Source organism: Arachis duranensis, chromosome 3 (genome assembly GCF_000817695.3).
Source record: "Arachis duranensis cultivar V14167 chromosome 3, aradu.V14167.gnm2.J7QH, whole genome shotgun sequence".
Taxonomy (NCBI): domain Eukaryota; kingdom Viridiplantae; phylum Streptophyta; class Magnoliopsida; order Fabales; family Fabaceae; genus Arachis; species Arachis duranensis.
Window position 1 is genome coordinate 119,031,402 of NC_029774.3, and position 21,361 is coordinate 119,052,762.

The 21,361-nt window shown below is 32.9% G+C and overlaps 3 protein-coding genes across 4 annotated transcripts; all 3 read right to left on the reverse strand.

Annotated features, from left to right (window-relative positions):
- Positions 1-33: 33 nt before the first annotated feature.
- LOC107480648 (protein POLLEN DEFECTIVE IN GUIDANCE 1) lies at positions 34-4,154 on the reverse strand. Its single transcript, XM_021138970.2, has 11 exons — positions 3,592-4,154; positions 3,318-3,457; positions 2,954-3,057; positions 2,400-2,488; positions 2,204-2,277; positions 1,740-1,896; positions 1,463-1,630; positions 1,071-1,168; positions 842-964; positions 662-730; positions 34-570 (listed from the first exon to the last, which is right to left on the reverse strand). Exons 1-11 carry the CDS (start codon positions 4,043-4,045, stop codon positions 370-372), a joined length of 1,677 nt encoding a protein of 558 aa, XP_020994629.1. The 5' UTR covers positions 4,046-4,154; the 3' UTR covers positions 34-369.
- Positions 4,155-4,586: 432 nt separating this feature from the next.
- On the reverse strand, positions 4,587-7,694 carry LOC107480651 (uncharacterized). The gene is made up of 5 exons (XM_016100813.2): positions 7,009-7,694; positions 6,316-6,352; positions 6,160-6,250; positions 5,469-6,078; positions 4,587-5,331 (listed from the first exon to the last, which is right to left on the reverse strand). The coding sequence occupies exons 1-5, from the start codon at positions 7,156-7,158 to the stop codon at positions 4,822-4,824; spliced, it is 1,398 nt and encodes a 465-aa protein (XP_015956299.1). The 5' UTR covers positions 7,159-7,694; the 3' UTR covers positions 4,587-4,821.
- Positions 7,695-12,103: 4,409 nt separating this feature from the next.
- On the reverse strand, positions 12,104-19,132 carry LOC107480652 (katanin p80 WD40 repeat-containing subunit B1 homolog KTN80.1). 2 transcript variants are annotated; one of them, XM_016100814.3, is made up of 18 exons: positions 18,819-19,132; positions 18,207-18,337; positions 17,915-18,032; positions 17,592-17,818; positions 17,402-17,504; positions 16,945-17,015; positions 16,214-16,288; positions 15,982-16,125; positions 15,673-15,850; positions 14,915-15,391; positions 14,612-14,665; positions 14,263-14,531; positions 13,517-13,642; positions 13,238-13,312; positions 12,991-13,103; positions 12,743-12,859; positions 12,593-12,661; positions 12,104-12,493 (listed from the first exon to the last, which is right to left on the reverse strand). In XM_016100814.3, exons 1-18 carry the CDS (start codon positions 18,841-18,843, stop codon positions 12,433-12,435), a joined length of 2,433 nt encoding a protein of 810 aa, XP_015956300.1. In that variant the 5' UTR covers positions 18,844-19,132; the 3' UTR covers positions 12,104-12,432. The 2 variants fall into 2 exon arrangements, with proteins under 2 accessions (XP_015956300.1, XP_015956301.1); XM_016100815.3 differs by having other exon boundaries at positions 17,592-17,823.
- Between the last annotated feature and the right edge of the window lie 2,229 nt (positions 19,133-21,361).

The window sequence follows — 21,361 nt, forward strand, 5'->3', positions numbered from 1 at the left end:
TTAATTTTGAAGGGAAAAATTTGATTCCAATTACAATGAGAAAGTGACATGTAGCACATTTTAGTTATAAAATTAGAGATATATAATAGATACTATTTACTAGAGAAACACAATTCAGGCAACTTGCATGGAAGCCATCAATAAGCTCTTTCTTACAAACAAATTTTCAAAGGGGAAATCACTCTGAGACTCCAAGTTAAACCTTAAAAACTGGTTGAACCTGTCTTGTATGTGGCAGGTCCTTGTGATGATCCCAGAGTTAATACTTCACCTGAACAGATCCATCTCAGCATGTGGTCTTCACTCTTGAGGCACAACACAAAGGAATGCTTGAGCAGCAGTCTACAGTAACTCAGTAGCTCATGTAAATTAATCTGCATGAAGTTTCCTCCTTTCGCAGCGATTAATGTACCAAGTGGCATGTTTCTGAAGAATCATGCCAATTAGAACCTTGAGGCTTGTGAGCATAATATATGTCATTGCTGAAAACAGCATAATCCAGAAAAGCCTCCAAGGAAAGGGGTTGTAAGGAAGGTTAGCAGCATATACTGGAGTCAGAACTCGAATGACCTAAGAACAGGGGGAAAAAGGGAAGATATAAAGACATGGAATCAACAGCTAAAAACCATGGTAAAACACAGAATAAATAATTCATGCTTACCACACATGCTGGAGCAATAGGGACAAAAGTTAGGTTTTTCTTTGCATCCTCAGTTTCTATATTTAGTGTCTAATAAATAAAAATAGCAGTCAGGCGTATTAAAAAAGAAGGTCCATTAAAGAAAACACAAACAAAATGTTTCGGCAAATGGATGATCAAAATAAAAAGTCATGACAATACCTGCTTACACAAGGCTTCAAGGAACTCAGAGAATGCAATGGGCTTAATGTTATTAAATTTAGCAATGAACGAATGCTTGATAATATCAATAGCCATTTCACATAGAAAAACCAAGAGGATATTCTGCACCATACAGAATACCTGTGTTACTAGCAAGATCGAGAGAAGCAGAGAATTTGATTTCCATTTAATAAACATATGGAATGTATAATTTTCCAAATGATCTTACAATGAGAAAACTTCCTAACCAAGAGCCTTCTGCTTCCAGAATATTTTGAGCCAAAACAAATAAGATAAGTGCTGATATGTGGAATCTCTCTATGGAATCTGCTTGTCAGCAGTAAAATAGAAATGGGAAACAGAAATTGATAAATTAAGAACAAATGCTATAAACATAAACATGCATGGACGCGCACAAGCACATCTTAAATACAAACATGAATTGCTAGACATGCACTCCATGGAAAGCAAGTATTATGCTGGCGTGTACACAGTATTCTAACAACAAGGTGTTAAGTACAAACATTATTGTTCTTTCCAAGTTTGAAATGAAAAAGAATGATATCCCAACCAAACTGCACAAAATATAGTAAGAAAAAGAAAGGGAAAAAGACACCTCACCGAAGTATACCAAACTGCGAACATTATCCTTATTATAACCCTTGAACACATAGCTTTTGATCTCGGCAAAATTATTTGACACAAGCATAGCTGGCAATGCATTATTGTGAGCAACCATACAGGCTGATAAAGTGATTGCTTGAACTAACAGGATACAAGAATGAACAAGTACAACTAGTCAAGGAAACTATCGGCACTTCAGTTTTCTCTTTAACCTTCATAAATAAAATAATATTGCAAACTATTCTTAAAAATATTATCCTCAGAAAAAGGATATTTGAAGCAACAATAGCTACAACTTGGTCAGAAATGAATCTCCAAATCCAGAATCTTGTACTTTCCATCTCTGGGTGAAATTTTGCTAGCCCTTCAGCTGAATGAAATAACATTCTCATTACATCCCCATTAAAATGCTGACATAATTTATCAAATATCTGCAAGAAAGTACAAGGATCACTCAGTCCAGAACATTAAGAAACCAATGTAATCGCCATAGTAGTGCACAACGCACCAAAAATAACAGCATCTGACTCCTTGGCTTACAATTTTGTGTAATTGTAAAGTAAACTGTTCAAATACCAAAAGGCCGCATTACAGACACTCACATTACAAGGAAATGTCATGCACAAAATCTAATTGAATATCAACCTTGCAATCAGAGGTCCATAAATTTGACATATCTGGGTATCTAATTAGTCACTAGTCAGTATAATCCAGATTCAAATAATAATTTATGCTCACCTCTAATACATTGTAGATCACATACAATTTGATGGTTGATTGACCTCGGATCATATGATATATTAAGCTGATATCTAAAGACAACAAACATTAAAAAGGAGGAGCATAAAAACCAATTTATTACAACAAAACAAAACTGATTAATACAAAAAGAAAATATATAACCAATAAATATCAAAGCACACTATCACTGTACCTATTTGCTGCAAAAGAATGACTCCACATACCATCATAAGAAAACAGCCAAAATCCGACAACTCAACAGTAGATGGCCTCTTGAACTTCCTGTCATAGGCGTGAAAAGATCATAAGATAATGAGGAAAACCATGAAAACCTACCACAAATTTTTGGACAGTAAAAGAGAGTTGGTAGAAAAGCATACAAATCAAAGCACATAAAGTGGAAGATCATATCATAAAGTTTCAATCTCTTCAGCAAACACAGCTTAAGCAGTAAAAGTTTGAGACTTTGAGGCCTAATGCCTGTATAGCTTACAACATATCTAACAGCATAATACAGGTAACATGGTTCAACTACAATCACCCTGTTCTCTTTTTCAAAGATTTACTACGATTTCAGAGCCTGAGTACATGGAAGAATGATTTTGTACTGAATGGACACTGCCTAAACCAGAAATAATAAGCAAAAGAAAACAACCACAGCAGGATAAATCTATCATCTAAATCCTACTGCCATTTGCAGATTATATTTAAGTACAATAAGAGAAAATACTGAGGTGAATCACAGACCTTGCTCTTAGAAGTCTCCAAATGGTGATAGCAATCCTTGTCGGCATCACCGTTAACAATGACAAAAAAGAATTGAAGCAGACAAAGAAGCCAACATCTATAAGCTGCAAATCGATTTCATGTATGAGACAACAAGACAGAAAAAGTGATTAGTCATTAGAAATGCGCAATTGTAAAAAATAACAACCGTACAGTCAGCATAAAGTCTCAAGCCAAATCCTTTCCCCATAACTCAGACATCACCTAAGGTCTAAACAATGGAGCATAAACCCATAGAGGCATCACAGAACTGCAACCAGATTTCATCATTTTATTGTTTTCCATTACTGGTGAACAACGAAAACAAATGAAAGTATACAAGTACCAATTCACATCTCCACGGCAATCGAAAGATCGTGTCATAAACTCTTTCTCTTCCCTTTTCGTCGCCAAGAGTAGTTGTGCCCCTCAAAGAATTTCCATTGTACAGTTCCTCCAGGAAGTATGTTACAGGTGACTTATCCGCTGAAACATATAAAGCACAATATCACGAATAAGACACCAAATTGCAGGTAAGAAACTGCTTTCACTAGTTCCCATTGGTTGATGAACCATGAAATAAAGCAATGACGTTAATTGAATTGGATCTTTGTACTCACAATCAGAACCATGAACCAGCAAAACACGATTCAACTCCACGGTGTCAGATCTGGCAACATTACCACCGCCACTCAGGACCAGTTCTTTCTGCGAATTCTCAACCTCTGCCGAAGTTACCGAACTAAGTTCCTTGGCGTTACCGTCATCAAGCGCCGAAACCGCACAAGTAGCCCCGCCGTTAAGGATTCTATACCGCAGTTCGCCGTAGCTGAAACCGTGGCCGCTGGCAGCAGTGGCTGTACTTTGTTCCGTGGCGGAAGTGGTAGGCATCTCGTCGGTTGTGACCTCAGCGAGTAGTTGACTGGTGTTGACTTCGAAGTCATGGTTAGAACCGTTAACGGAATCAAAAGTAACGGATTCAGGGTGAGCGGACTTGTGCTTCCGCTTCTTCCTACGCTGCGGTTGGGATTGCGGCGGTAACCCTCCGATTACGCCGCCGCCTCGGTACCTCATCTTCCCTGTAAGGTATACCGCTCTCGAAGAGACTAGTTTTTGCACACCACCGGTTGACCCAAACCGGACCCAACCTAACCAAAACCAAAACGGAATGCATGGTAAGCAGGATAAAGAAAATGAAAATTAAAACACATTTAAAAAAAAACTCACTTTTATTTTTATTAATTTTTAAAGTAAATTATATACTATTTTTTATTCTCTTTAAAAAATATCTTTCTCATAGAATTATACATATTTTTATATGGCTAAATGATAATTTATTCAATATATATCATTCATGCTACTCTATGAAGCTTTTGAAATAACAATTTCACAACGATGAAGTTAAACCGAACCAAACCAAAATCACAATGGGTCAGGCCAAGAACCCATTTACCAATAGGCCTTGACTATTGAATAAATAATAATGATATTAACAAAAATTTCACTTCTGTTAATTTACATCCAAGTTTAATTATAAGACTAACTAACATCACATCTTCCTAGTCAAATAAAATCTAAATACTAGCAATTTAGTCTCAACAGACAAGACAATCACTTGACTAATAAGCTTAGTATAGTTCTCTATTGATACAAACAAAATTCGTATTTACATCTTATAGAACATTTAGACACAGACCACACTACCTTAATTCTTAACTACTGTAATTTAGAACTATTTCATATGTTAGCTTCCCTCATTCAAGGTTCATCATGCAACCAAAAAAATCTAACTGAAAAAGGGAAATATTTGTACATACACCGCTCAAAATTAAAATTAATCCTCAGCAATATTACTTTGCTCTCCCTCTTTTCTTTCCCTTCACTGGTGTTGCAGCTCTCTCAACCGCGGCTCCACGTCCTCCCTTTTTGGTTCTGCCAGAAGCTTTCTTGACGGGCAAGGATTCCACCGAAGGCGGGGAAGCCACTTCACTGGCTTTCTTGGGTGCCTTGCTGCCATCAGCTGTTGCCGGTGCAGCAATCTTGCAATCACTGGGGCGCACAGTTCCACCTTCCACAGGAGGATCCGTGGTCAGCGATGCAGTTGAGACATTAGCATGAGTGATGCTGCTGCCAAAAGCATTTAGCTTCTCCCTCAATATTTTAGTGACATGGTCTCTAAGCAATAGGGCAGTTTTATATTCACGGGTGCACTTGGAGTAGAAGACTAGAGCATTGTTGGCCAGTAACAGAAAGTCTCTGAAAAGTTCCTTCGATGTCTTAATTGTTTGGTTGCTAATTCTTGTTCGTATGGTGTCGAAGTCCATATGCTGCCGGATCATGTTCTTGTACCTTCCGCGCTTCTGTTATGAAATATAGTTATTGGTAAAATACATCCATCCCTCCTTCGTTGTATCAGTGATTAAATAGCAATTTTATGGTGACAAAACTCAGGAGCCAACTATAGAAAGATGGGATGGGATTTCTATTATACACATACCTGACTATCATGTCTGCGGCGGAAGGCAGAAGCACCTTTGGTTTCCAAAATGGAATCTAAAGTCTCCATCATTTCTTGTATTCCATCCTTTTTAGGGTTTGTATTGTCCTCACCAATGCCGGAAGATTTGGCAACATCATCACAGTTGCTGGTAGAACTTTCTTTACACCGTGATGCATCAATAGAAACCAAATTGTCACTTTCAGGACCGCTAGCTTCATTAGCATTTTTGCCACAATCCTTTCTCTTCCTCGTCCCTCTTCGTTTTTTCAAACTTACTCCTTTTCCTTCATCTATAGTTTGTTCTACCTTATCTACATCTAAATCTTTCTCGTGGTCAGTAGACCTTGCAACTTCAGGCTTAGTCTCCACATCTTCAGAAGACACTGCTGGAACCTGGCATTCAGTTGACCAGTTCGGCCGAGTTTCGTGTGTGAAACTCCCGGCAGATAGCCCATCCTTCGACGTCTCTTTAGCCGAGGATTCAACTCTTGCCATTTTCTGTGGAGGAGCATGTAATTCAGGTCCAGCTGAGCCATCACCAACATGACAATCATCTATATTCTCATTCTTCACAGCCTTAAGGGATTCAAGCTTTGATTCAAGACACCTGGAATACAAAAAATGGTACCATCCTATGTTTCAGAATATGATTAACTTTCCGTAGAAAGAAAGAAAGCATGCAACCAACCCAATAGAATCTTCAGATAGCTCCAAAGCTTTCTTAAGCTCTTCAACTCTCTTCTTCCTAATCTCCTCAAACCAAGTCCTGATACGACAATTAAATGAGTTAAAGCATTAGACTTCTATTCTATATGTACTACCCAAACAGGGAAAGTTTGAATCAAACGCTGTTGTAAGTCTTCATATTTGGCTTTGCAGGCCTACAAAAATAACCATCTTTGTACATGATAGTAATTAAAAATAGCAATTAGCCACAAGATTCGAACCCTCTAGATATGTTAAGGCAACCTGCCATGTGATGGCGGCGATTTCTATTAAATAAACGTTACAAAAGAGAGGTATGGTTTGAAAGCAAGCATGTGCAAACGATGATGCAAGCAGTGTTAACTATAACTAAGTGCCCCTCGTGTACGCCACTTATTATATTTCCACGTTAAATTCACGCAAACCATTCATTTCTTCAACTTGTTAATGTTCTTCATTGTAGTAGTATTCGCATCTTCTTAGAATAATAATTTCAGTAATGACCCATTAAAGGGTCCAATCTAAGATCTTCGTTTCAATTCAACATTCCGTTAGGTTGACCGCGATTAGAAAGTATATTATTTTTATTATATAAGTCACAAACATAATAATTATTATTAAAGTAAGGGAATGATAAAAACGACTTTCCAGCTAAGCAAATATAGTATTACTATAGTAATAGCAATGAGTCATGACCACGTAACGGTTTGGAATGTTATCAACTTATCACAAATTAAATCATTTTTGTTCTATTATAAATACTTTAAAACAGAATAGCATAAAGATTAGATAGATAGGCTTAGTTAATTGTATTTAAAAATGATTAATTTACCTCGGGTGTGAAAGTGCATGGAGAAAGGTGAGTTCGGGCACTGAGCTCGGCGGCGACGACGGTCCAGTCACGGGTGCCGTGCCGGAGAATAGCTCCGCCGAGGAGAAGCTCTTCCCAGGTTCCCCACGTCACCATCACCTCCGCTCCCATCCGCCGTACACGTGTACGCCCCCGATTACAAAAGAAATAACACACCCTCCTAATCCTACGCACCCGGGATCACGTTAGCAACCAGGCCCCTCGTAAAAAGAAAAACCGAAAAAAAGAAGAAGAAAAAGACCAGCCTTTGCGGGTATCTAAACGGCAACCTCGAATAGTAACAAACACAACGGAAACGGAAACGGAAAATGACTCGTGATTCGCCAACAGAGAAACAGAGGAATAGCTTTTTGGGTATCGTAAAAAAAAAACCGTATTTTTTGCTGACGTGGGAAGAAGGCAGCTTTGATTCCTTTTCCGGCCGAAATCGGAGGTGGAGGATTGTGAATTGAGGTTAGGGCTATGCGAATGGGAGAAACGAATTGAAAGGGAAAGGGTTGAGGGATAGTTAGAGAGAAAAAGCTTCAACTTTGAAGTCCGAATTGGGAGTGACAAGTTAAGAGAGAGAGAGAGAAATCAAATCAAGTAGCAAAGGGAAAAAGGATGGAAATTGTACAATTCGATTTTTTCATTTTCCTAATTACCACCAGTTTTCTCTCTCTTCTCTCTGCCTTTTTATATACTTCCCATGAATTCTGTGTGAAATTACCATTTTGTTCTTCACTACTTCTGCTTACATTTTTCAACTTTTCTTTTGGTGATTAATATTTAATACTTTCAGGGTTTAAAATTTTGAATGAATTTAAAGGAGCTTCTTTAAACACTATTTTTGTTAATCAAACAAATTATATTTTTTATTATATTTTATATGAATTATTGATATTTAAAAAAATATCCTATCAATCCGATTAACTATTTTTTATATTTTTAAATAGACTAATTACATTTATTAATAGAAAAATAATAACATGTATTTTATTCATTACTTCTAATAATAAGTTCTTTTTTTAAAAATATTATACCCCTTACTTTATTTGAAAGGTTTTAACATTTATTATTTAATATATTAAAAATATATATTTAATTTTAATTCAATTATTAAATAATATTTATTCTTTTAAATAATCATGTGATAAATTTAATTATAATTTCTTTTGATGAAATATTATATGAAAAAAGTTTAAAGGTTAATATTTTTCTTTTATATTGACCAATACTTTTAGTTAGTAGTCTAATATTCTTAATAATATAATAACATATTTTTAGTCAATATTTTTAAAAATATTAAATTATGTTAGTCTTTTAGTATTATCTATATTATATAATTAAATGTATATGTAAATTTATTCTATTATGCATCAAAATTAAATTATAAATTATTTTAAAATTTATCTATTTTTAAAGTATTAATTTAATAGATAATGTAAAAGTGCAATTATTTTAACACACCGAATTGCATAGAATGATAGAAATTAATAGAAGTATGTGGTTTTTATTTTCTATTGTTTATTGTTGCATAACTTTAAACTTTTCACGAGACGAGATTGCGCGGTTTTGGCTGGGGAAGAGGCTCGAAGCCGAAAATTTGAATCTCCATTGGTTTAACAATCAATTTGCTATTGTCTTTCATGCTTTCTATTCAAATCGAGTGAGTTTCTAATAACAATATTTTTTGTAAATTATTCGAGGATTGGATTTCTGTTTGGTAATATTGTAATTTTATTAAGTAGTCTCCGCATTAAATCACGTCAAAGTCTTATAAATTTAAATAATTTTTTACATAATCAAAAACCTCTACTTCAAACTCATTTATCTAATCGAATTCAATCAAATTATTATAATGTATTTTTTATTTATATATTTTTTCTTCTTTTCATACCTCGCTACTGTTATTATCTTTTTTTATTTTTTTTCTTTTATTATCATCATTGCTACTATTATTACTTCTTTTTTTCTTTCTCATTTCTTTTTAATTTAAATTTATTCTTTTTTTTCCTCTTCCTCCACCATTATCATTATCATCGTCGTTATCGACATCATTGTCATTTTCTTTTTATACGTAAATTACTGTACTTTATTTCTTCCTTCATTCCTTTTAAAATTTTTGCACATGTAAAAATTTAATCCAATCAATATGAATTCAAGTCTAATTAAAAAGCAATATTCTTAAAAAAAATAAGAACAACTGAAAAAAAAAGAAACAAAAAAATACATCATTAAATAAGAGATTTATGTGTTTTTGTAAGTTGTAACATTATTTTAGTATCAAAATTAAAAAATTTCGGTATTTTTTTATTTCTAACGAGAATTCAATTCAATAAATATAAACATACATTCATTTAACTAAATAAAACTTTAACATAGTACAAAATATTCATTCAAGTAATAATAGTGTTATCTTGTGATTTTTTATTATACAATTTTTTACATTCATTCAATTTTTTATTAATAACAACTCATCATCATCATATGCTAAAAAAATGTAGGATTAAAGTTGTATTTTTATAGTTAAATTTCGATATCAAAATTAATAAATTTCGTGTTAATGTTAAAAAATTTTGGTGTTATTTTCTAATTAATTCTGCATAATTCAAAATTTCTTATCCTCTTTTTCGTTATCATCATCTTCTTCTTCTTTTCTTATCTCACATTCACATAATTTTTTTTATTTATCCTCTTAACAAAAATAAAAACAAAAAAAACAAATATAATACTACAAAAAACACCAGAAAGATGAGGAGAAAAAAAAAAACGTAACAACTGCATATAGAGAAGAAAATAAAATACAAAAAGGAAGAAAAAACGCGCAATACTACTCGAAATTGGAATATGTCTACACACTCTTATTAATAAAAATGATTTTTATTAGATTTGAACCAACTTAATTGAAATTGATTACAAAAAAATTTGGATGTGTAACAAAATTGTTACATAATATTTTTTTTTCTTAAATCGTCTGATTTAAATACAATTTTGACATATAATTTTTTTTGTCGATTTATGTTATATAACATTTTGTAATTTAATTTTGATACACTAAAAATATAAAAAAAATAAATTTTTTAATTAAATTCATATTTTTATATAATTATTTATGTAATAATTTAAAAATTAATTATTTTTACCAATATAACTATATATAAGTAGTTGCTTATATAATATTTTTTAAACTATCAGTTCATAAAAATATTTTTTTATTAATAAAATAAACTAGTGTAGCTAATATAGCATTATATTAATAGAAATGAAAATTAATAGGCTTATATATACTGCATTTAATTTTTTTTATATATAAAAGAACTTCGTTTCCACTTAAAACACAAGCAAACATTATTCAAAAAAATAATAAGCCATGATTTGGATTGAAAGTGCAATATGTTCAAAGTCAATGCAATCACGTAATTTAATTCTTGAATCTTGATCAACTTCAAAGATTTAATTTAATTGATGTTCAATATATTTCTAAAGCATTATGGTACTGCTTGTGTTTATTATTATCATGTTTAAAATATTATTTTAGTCAAATCGTTTATGTCAAATTTTAATTTAATTCGTAACATTTTAAATATTTTATTTTAATTTTAAAAGGTTTTAAATAAATTTAATATTATCTTATAGTTAAATTTGACTCAAATAATTAATAAAAAATTTAATATTTATAATTATTGATAAATCAATTTTACATACATACTAAAATCAAACATTATTTATCTCTTAAATATATTAATTATTTGTGCTAAATTAAAAAAATATTTGAATATAATAATAAAAAATATTATTTATTTATTTATTATATAAAAATATTTTTTAAAATAACAAAGTGTAAATTATTAAAAATGATTAAATATGTTAAAGAATAAAAAAAGATTTTTTTACAATTTTTTTCCAACGAATAAATGCCACCCAAACGAACTCATACACTCCTTCTTCACGAAGTCTTCACTTTTCTGTCTTCGTATTTTGGCTTCTTCGTTTCCTAACTAATGCATTTCATACTTTAGGATAAAGCCTTAGCTAGACAGGACTTTGAATTGTTGACCCTTTTAACCAAATTGTATAATATACGTAAAACATTCCTAACAAGTAACCATCGTTGAATTTTAGTGGGACACAGTCTTGCACACAAGTATTTTAACTCTAACTGAAGTACTTATTAAACTAATTAAGAAGTTCTTATATGAAACCAAAGGCATAAGAAAACTAAATAATGATTATATTTCGAAGTACATGGGTATGATTTCTAAGAAATAATTTATGAAAAAGTCTAGGAAGCAACTACAATTTTTTCTAGTTCATAGATTCAGTGTCAAGTGAGTAGACATGTTTGACCTATTGAATTGAGTACATCACCATTTTTTACGGAAAAGATAATTTTCTCTTTAAATGAAATTGTAACTTTTGTGATGGAAAAATGAATTGTAATCTATGATGCACGGATATTTATACGGACAAGAACACGACACGGCCGATACGCGAATTTTAAAATTTTACATGATACAGGGACATGCATACATATAAAATATAAAGTATTTTTTAGATACTGTAATGATATTTTAATATTTTATTATATTAAAATGTAAATTAATTTTTTAAATTATTTTTAATGTATTATTTTAATAATATCAAATATTTAAAATATTTTTTATTTTAATAAATAATAATATATATATTTAGGTGTGTCTAAATATATCCGAAAAAGAATTTTTTATTTTTTATTAAGACACAGTTTAGACACAGCAGACGCGCGTATGAGACGTGATGAATGTCGTGTCCAAAATGTGTCCAACATGCAATTCAGCAAAGTATCCGTACTTCATATATTGTAATCATCATTTACGGCACTAATAAACAATTATTATTTGCTTTTCACATCTAGTGATATTAATTTTTTATTTCAATTTTTATAGAATACTAATTACATTAAATATTATCCAACAAAAATGCCTTGATCATCCCATTTTGACCACACTACACTTCCTAGTATCAGTGAAATTTCATATCTATCCAAAACAGCATAAATAGATTTGAGTTTTTAAGTAGAATTAAGATATCAATGTACAGTGAACACTCCAATGTTCCCATTTCATTAGCCATCATATATGACATTGCATTTTACAAAGAAAACTCATGAGTTCTAAATACAAGTTGAAGGGTGAATACCAACATCCTTAGATGGTTGCTTTCAACTTCCAATAATCCAAACACCATTCATTCAGCTGTCTCACACAGTTCATTTGTTGTACTTTTCTCTGCCGACGACGATGCGCGAGAATCATCGAGACAAAATCGTTGGGCTGTGATCAAAATAACCCAACAAGAAGGTTTCATCTTCTGTAACATAATTCTGCTTAACCATATTTGTGGCTGGATCACACTCATCTTCAGTTAGGATTGTTGAAGGACTAAATTCAGCTCCTGTGCAGACTTGGCCAACAAGCCACCCCTCCTGCAGCCAAAAAAAAGAAGCCGTGACTCGATTCGAAACTTCAGAGAGTGCTTAAGAATCAGTTACTCGTGCGTTGAGCCCTACTGGATGATTGATTACCTTACTAATATTGGAAGAATCATATGGATCTTCTGCAGTTGCATAAAGCATTGGTTGCAGCATTCGCGCCTGTTCACATAAATTAAGTTACTACAAATATAAACTTCAGGATAGAGCCAAAGCCATATAAAGGGTGAAGATGGAGGACACCTTTGCTGTGCATGTAGATCAACCCCAACTGACGGAGGCGCAGAAACAGTTGATCGTATCATTGGACCAAAAACTGCTACAAGCTTTAATAGCAAATCCAACGACACCTTCACATGTCTGCACAGTAAGAGTATAGGAAACATCCATCAAAGCCACTTTATCTTGAATGAGAAACATGCATGAGGCACCAACCAAATATTTCAACTCCCAGAATGAGAATAATTCCTTCACAATTGACAAAGAATTACCTCTCTGTATTGCTATCAAGCAAACCTACGAGCACAGGAAGTAAGGAGGAAAATAAATCCAAAGTGAGAATCTCCATCTTCTCAACAAGGACACTGATAACATCTGCTTGAACCTGCATCCGAATGATGCTGTTCTCAGGACTAAATATTTAATAACAAATCCATAAATAACTTGCCTAAAGCATTTAATATCTGATCAAACAAAAAGCCAAGAAGGCTGACATATGCTATTGAAAGAGATACGTACAGATTTATCAGGCAACTTTCTCAAAGCATTGATGGCACCTTTACTATCATTGCGGTCCCAAAAATGTCGCACTACCTACCAATGCAAATTAGACCAGCCAGTAAGTGACACTATATATTCTTAATGTTTCCAGTTCTTATCATTTTCTTTCTTTATCCTTGTCAAGCAAATAAATGCAAAGACGAACTTCCACACTCGAGCATATAGGCTATACCAAAACACTGTTAATCAGAACACAACTCTATAATTTTATTAATTTCAATGATTAGCAAAACTTACCTGTATTTTTGTCAAACGTGATCGAAGATTACTTAATGTTACATCATGGGTTTGCATGAGACCTTCGATTAGTTCCCCTTCATTTCCAGAGTTTGAGATCCTTTCATCAATTTGAGGCTCTGCTTTCTGACCATTTTAAAAAACAGGATGAATTTGCAAGTTCAACTAACATAAAAAAGGGGCATTATGTACCCAAAAAATGAGGTTTTATGATTGAATTTTCATTCTTCAATATCGAGAAAAGAAGTATCAAAGCCATGAGATCAAAATTGAAAGAATAGAAATAACAATTTGTAACCAACTTGGGTTGGTCTAGTGGTTAGCTCACTAATCCGCTTTTGAGCAAGTGTCGAGGGTTTGAATTCGGCCTTTTGCATGTAGCAACTCATTGGGCAGTAACAAACCCTTAAATGAGCTCAGATCCTCGATGGTTTACTCCTTGGCCTGCCGAGTGACGATACCGTGGGAAACCAAAAAGAAAATAAGAAATAACAATTTGTTCAACCTATTGATATCCTTCCTTTTCCTAAATCCCAAATCCCTTTGGACGAAGATTTCTAAATTTGACAAAGATTTCTAACAAGACATCAGCCACAAATACGTGTAACCAAGGGTAGCATATTATGTCTTACCAGTCCTGAATTGAGAACAATATAGATTTTAGCTGAAGAAAAGAATACAAAGTGGAAATGCTAGTGTCCAAAGTTTTGCAAAGCTTGTCTCTTTTGTAAAAGCTAGAAATTTACCAGGATGTTGGGAGATTTATCAGTTTCAGACATTGTGCTGGGAATGTTGGGTGTGTTGTTACGATCTTCAACAATGGGAATTGTTTCTCTCCTCTCAAATATTGTGGTGGGGGTGGTGGCCACGTTGCTTTGGTCTTCCTTGAGATTTTTTTCCTTCCTTTCATGTATTGTGATGAGGGATGCCTTAGTTTGATCCTCACTGATAGGAGTTCTTTCCTTTCTTTCAAACCTCTCAACCAGAGAACGAGTCCTTCCTCGGACAACAGCAACTGCAAAAGCAAAATGGAGATCATTAAGTTTTGAGAGGCTTTAATATTGAATAGATCTACATTTTTTAGCTATGACAAACCTCCATTGATATTAACCGGAGTAATCTCTTCACTGCAGGGTGAGGATTCAACACCTGCAACATAATGGGTAAAAAGGGTCAGAATGACTTTATTTCAAATATGCTACATCCTATATCAGACACATACATTTTCTTTGCTTCAAATACAATAAGATGCATACAGTATACTAGACTCCATATAACTTCAGGAATATTCATAGTGCATATATAAACCAAAGAAAGGAAATTGGGAGAACAATAAGGAAATATAATCATTTAGAACTTGCATTTGACCTTCTCAGTGGCTTAATCAAAATCACTTACGTTTGTCTGTGTCGGAAAATGTGTCCGGAGTTAAGGTCTTTTCAAACTTCTCTGTAACACTCTTAATAGGATGTTTGTCTTCACAAGCTTCTTTGACATTGTTCTGAGATTCTACTGTCACCTGGAAGTTGCAGTCTTTAGCACTGTATAGTTTACTATTGGTATCCACATTATCAAAATCAAATATGCCGGAAGATGCTCTCCGAGCATGAGCTGGCCTAAGTAGCATCCCAGGTTTTGTCTTTGAAAAGGCGATTGTTTCATTTCCAGATTTTGCTGAGTCCTTGCTATGAGGAATGTCCCGAGGTACAATGTTAGGTGAAATGAAAGATCTTTTTACTGATTGTTCATTTGGTTTTGCACTAACACCTTTTACAGGACTTTGCCTTAGCATTTCCTTTGATTCCTCTGAGAAATCTACTTTTGGAGAACGATAAGACCTAGATTTCTGTAAAGCAATAGGATCCCCTCCAGAAGCTGTATATGCATAATTGTGTGTAAGAGAGAGGTTCTTAGATACATAATTGTGACTACAAACAAACAGGTACATATATAAATTATTACTGTGTCAAGAACAAGAGTTCATGTTTGCTCGTGCATTAAATTTCCAATACCAAATTAATAAACTGATGCAATCCTATCTTACCAATATTGCTCAGAGGCACTATATAGTGAAAATTCCATTTTGAAAGCTGAATTTTTTTTTTTCAAGAAATTCAGATTTAATATAGAAGGAAGACACAAGATCAGTGGCTTACAGTCAACATATATATTCTTTATCTCTTTTGATTCAATGTCCGGAGAAACACTGCGCAACCCAGAAGTAAGTCCTACACCAACCTCGACTTTCTCTATTGGACTCGCCTGAAGACTAAGTTGCTGCTCTGTTCTTTCGTTGTTCTTGGTTTCCAAGCCAGCAGTATATGGTTCAATACGCTATACACAAATAAATAACACTCAGAAGGATATCTACCAGAGTACAAAGAATAGCAAACATGTCTCAAGAAATCCTATTGCCATGTAAAATACAGCAGAAATGGAGCTGTTCTTAATGGTGGAAGTCCTACCGATATATCCACTATCCATACTACAACTGAATTTTGGTGGAATGAGCAACTCAAAAGTTTTCCATCATGAATGCAGAGGTCACCAAGTGTTGTCCATTCCATGTCAATAGCATCATGACATATTACAGGTTCCCATGAATAGACCTACATTAATTGAGCACTAAATGATAACTTACCCCTGCTTGAGAAGCTTCATTATTATAAAGTACTTATCAAAGTGAATAATCTGTACCTTCAAACTACCCTCAAGTCCTGCAAATAAGGTCCGTCCATCAGGATGAAACGCTATTGAACGTACCCCTGAAACCTAAGAAAAAATCATTTAATATGATTAGAGAAGTAATATGAACAGAATTGAAATCATATCCTTGTATAATTATTACTAAAGTTCAATGTTTTACAAAAAGTTGTCCTGTTTCAATGCATGTGAATGCAATTGTGGACTAAATAATAAATACAAATAAATGTTGATTTTACTTTACATTAGAAGGAGAATAAATAACAAAGTTGACATGCAACATAATTTGAGCAAACAATTTAGCATGCTTTGAAGGTAATAGCTTTGATATTAACAATATTTGAATTAAAGCACAAACACAATTATGCATCTTTTACTGTATATTATTAACCACTAGCCATGATATACCAACATTTTCAAGTTTAAGTAAATATTTAAGCCTGGAAAACATAGAATGGAAAAAGGACTTGGACACAACTTAACTAACAGCTTTTTAAACATTCACAACTAACAATAATGTCGGGGAAAATTGTTTATCATTATAAGGGTCAAGAATGGTGATCCACTGCAGCAGTTATATAACAGTTTCCATGAAGTTTGTAATGGTATAAATATAAAACTGATGGAGGTGTTGCAATAAATTCCAACTGAGAAGTGCTAGATATGCATGTTAATGGCATATATATTGGATTAAAAAGGTAGAAATATTCTGCAAAATTAGCTACCTCTTGTCTAGTAGATCCAATCAGTTCAAAGGATTCTAAATCCCAAAATTTCACTGTTCTGTCCACTGACCCTGCAATACAATTTGTGATATTGAAAAGCTTAAGAATAAACATGTTGCTTGACATGAGAGTTCCCATCTTTTAGGTATAAGTCACAACTAAATGAACCAAGATTGGAGAAAATAAATATATGCATAAATGACAAGTCCAAATACATCATTCTATTGAATGGATTGGAACCGAATTTTTTAAAGAAAAAGAAAATCAGGACCACTTATACCAACCTAATTAAATTTTCATTTAGTGCATTTGAAATGGCAATATAGTAGAAGGATTTGCTTGTAAATGAATACCTAATAGAAATAGCAAGACAAAATGAAATAAGGAATCTTTTCATGGACATTGCATGGATAAGCATCATCTACCATGTGCAACTGCTCCAAAGTCACTAACCCACCTGTGGCCATAAGAAACTCAAGAGGATGGAATTCTAGGGAGCAAATGCGTCCTTCATGGAACTTGAAGTCATTCAAGAGTTTTCCAGCTGTTAGATCCCAGACCTGTAACATTGATATAATTTTTTATAGAACAAATCCAAGAGTTCAAAAATATTGCTAGCAAAAGCACACCATATTCCATAATATTACCTTCACAACATTATCAAATCCACCGGAAACTACCCAACGGCCGTCTGGAGTGAATTTGATTGTACTAATACCCTGGCTATGACCCTTGTATGTATGAATGCATCCCTTCTTCCGGATATCCCAAAGCTTTAGATTAGCATCCGAGGAGCCAGATGCAAAAAACTCACCAAATGGATGAAACTCGACGGCAGTGCAATTGGAACTGTGTCCAGCAACAGAGCGAACCACTATACTTCAAGAACAAGAAATGATACATTAGAAGCATATTGAGGAATGTTAGTATATGGTGGTAACCATATTATTAAATATAATAGTTAACTCACTCTTTGCTTCTTCCAGATCCCAAAGCTTTATTACACCTGATGATGCTCCACCAAGAACCAACACTTCTGCTGAGTCGAAAGCAACGGATTCTACTGAACTTGTATGACCACAGAGACTCTGCATACATTTATAGCAGAAAGTATTGTTAAGATCATGGCTTTGCTGCCACAAACAATAACATAAGTTGCAACACAATGCACATGACCCTTCTATGACTGACTAATGATCCACTAGTAGCCATAATCCAAGATACTATAGAAACAACAGCAGCAAGCCAGCAACCAAACTAACCATCAAAGAAGTTGGTTTCCCAATTGTCCATAGATTGACATTTTGATCATCCCCTCCTGTTGCGAAAAGGCGGCATGCCTTCTTTCCTATCCTTAAACAATTCACATTGCCTGAATGAGCCACAAATTCCTCTGCAGTTCATTGGCTAAGGAAAGCACATTATCAAAACCATCAAATATCTATGCTTTACAGAAGTGATAGCAGACTAATCCAGATCCAGAAACACAAAATCAAGTCCCTAGCATGTTATATTTAAAAAGTTATGCTAAGGCATCAAAGTATACTATATGTTCTAGCAGAATGCATCAACTTATTTAAGTCAAAAAGGAAAAAAAAATCCAGTAAAATAGATATCATAGATTGCAACTTGAAAGTTTCCATAAGAGAGGGAGGAAATGCCTAAAATATGTCATCTTTTTTCACCATAACTTCCAACTTGCTCTTTAGCTACCAACATTTGCAGCACTCATTCACTCCCCCTTCCCCACTAAAAAATCCCCAAGAAACGATGCAAAGCTCAAATCTTTACACCCACTTTGCATTCCCTAATAAGCATTTTCTGAGGCCAAAAAAAGAAGAATGATAAAAACCGAAAGAAAAAGAAAAGGATACGTAGTTTGTATGGTGGTTTAGCCATTGGTTTCTTGAAGAGCTACTGAAAACCAGCTTGTGAAGAAGAAATGAAGCAATTGGCGAGTTGGGTATACTTCAAATGTGGCCGATGCTGCTTCAGAAGCATAGCAGAATGGAAAAGGCCACACCTTTTCTGGCTGAGTAGGATGAAAATGGAAATCCAAAAGGACAAGATTGCAATTGGATTTTGGTGTTTTGCTCTGAACAAGAAGAAGAAGAAGAAGAAGATGATGTGAAGGAAGAAGATTTCAGATTCAGTAGTCAGAAAAGAAAACTTTTTTTTATAATTATTATTTATTATTTGTGTGTCAACTTTTTTCGTATTTTGTTGTCCGTGGAGAACGAGCTCAAGAGAGAGAGAGAGAGTCATAGACCACTGTTTTACACTGCTCGGACCAAATTGCCCTTCTATTCTTGCTGTTGCCATTACCATTTTACCTAAACACCCCCCAATTAGTAATAAATAATAATATAATATATAGATTGTGGATATTGCAATTTTGTTTTTAGCTATATAATATATTGGAAATGTGTAATGCACGATTTCATTATATGATAACATTTATTATTTCTTTTTTAAAGTCGTTGCTTTCTTATATTATTGTGTCTCTCACTTTGGATATATCATCAATAAATAATAATAGTAACTTTTATTCATATAGTGAAAAAAAGTGAGTTCTTTTAAGTTTTGTATATCTTTTAAAGTATTTTATTTTATATCTAGTTATTTACTTTAAATAAATATTTTTATAATGATAAAAAAAACTGAAATGCAGTGTTATAAGTTGAGAATGGTTAGATAGTAATTTAGTTAAAAATATAAAATTATTTAATAATTTTTAATTAATAATTTAATATAAAAATAATTATACGTAAATTTTTATCCAAGAATAAATTAAATTATTATTGTATGTTGATAATAAATCCAATGTATTAATTATATATACGTCGTTAATGTTTTATGACCTTTTAGAGAGTGACTTAAAACTCACGTTTCTTTATGATAATTATATTAGTTTTATTTTTTAAGTTGATATTAGGTTGATTTATTGATTGGATTAAATAAAATGAATAAAAGGCAACTAAAGATTCTTATAATACTTACTGTATAGGGCTACCTAATTTTGGGAGTGTGATTCACCAAACATTCATGGAGAATGGAGATGCAAAATTTGATGTGAATAAAAGGTATGAAAATGACTTGTATCGAACTATGGGGGGAATTCCTTATAGAATAATCCCCATTTCTTCAGCTTTAATTTTCCATTATATATTTAATTTAATTTAGGAGAAAAGTTTGATAGTGACACCCACACTACACACTTTATTGTCATTGAATCATATTCATATGGATGGGCACCTATCAACTGCATCAAACTATTCAAATTATGTTAGTTTATTTGAAAAAGAACACACATTGAATAAAAAAAGGGGGTTGGATATATATTTAACAATATCGACCATAACTTAAATAAGAGTAACAAAAACAGTTTAAAGGTACCTCAATGTTTAGACTGTAGATAATTTACTGCATATTGTATACGCCTCCAATATTGGTGCTAAAATAAATACCTATCAATGCTTATAAACTCGCATCGTTTTTCTTGAAATAGTTGAGAAGCCTTTTACCAAAAGTACTATATGAAGTTTCTACTCAATGAATCCGAGTTAATTAGTTATAGGCTGTTATGGTGGTAGGACAATTACCAAAAATATAAAAAAATAAAATATTTTTAGAAAACTAAAAAAGAAAATACTTTTTAAAAATTAAAAAAGAAAATACTTTTAGATGTTTGATTAAAAATTTTAACATTCAATTTAAAAAAAACAATGTATACAACAATCTAATGAGGTAAAAAAATTTACCGCATATTAAAAATATTCTATAAATACAAAATACTGATGATCATATATTTATATATTTTTATATATATTAATGATAGCAAGAGTAGTAACATGTTGCACGCAAAGAGAGCAACGCATGCAGAGCACAATGAGAATTGTAACAAGAATGACCAACAAGAATAACTAATAGAATTGGTATTTATTAAGCGGATGTGACATTGATAAGAGGGACGTGTGTGAATTGTGGGCCTTTCTTTCTGAATCTCTCTCTGAATTCTCTTCCTGTGATTTTATTGTTGTTTCTCATTCTTTTTTCTGCTTTGTGGCGTTGTGCAGGTTGAGTCAAGCTACTATTATAAATTGACGTGTGTGAATTGTGAGCCTTTCTTTCTAAATCTCTTTCTGAATTCTCTTCCTGTGATTTCCTTATTGTTTCTCATTCTTTCTTTTGCTTTGTGGCGTTGTGCAGCAGGCTACCATTATAAATTGATGTGTGTGAATTGTGAGCCTTCTTTTTTGAATCTCTTTCTGAATTCTCTTCCTGTGATTCTCTTTTTGTTTCTCATTCTTTCTTCTGTTCTGTAATTTTGTACAAGTTGAATCAAGTTACTATTATAAATTTTCAATCCTCTCAGCCCCAATATTATACTTCCATTGATTCTATTTGTTATTTTCCT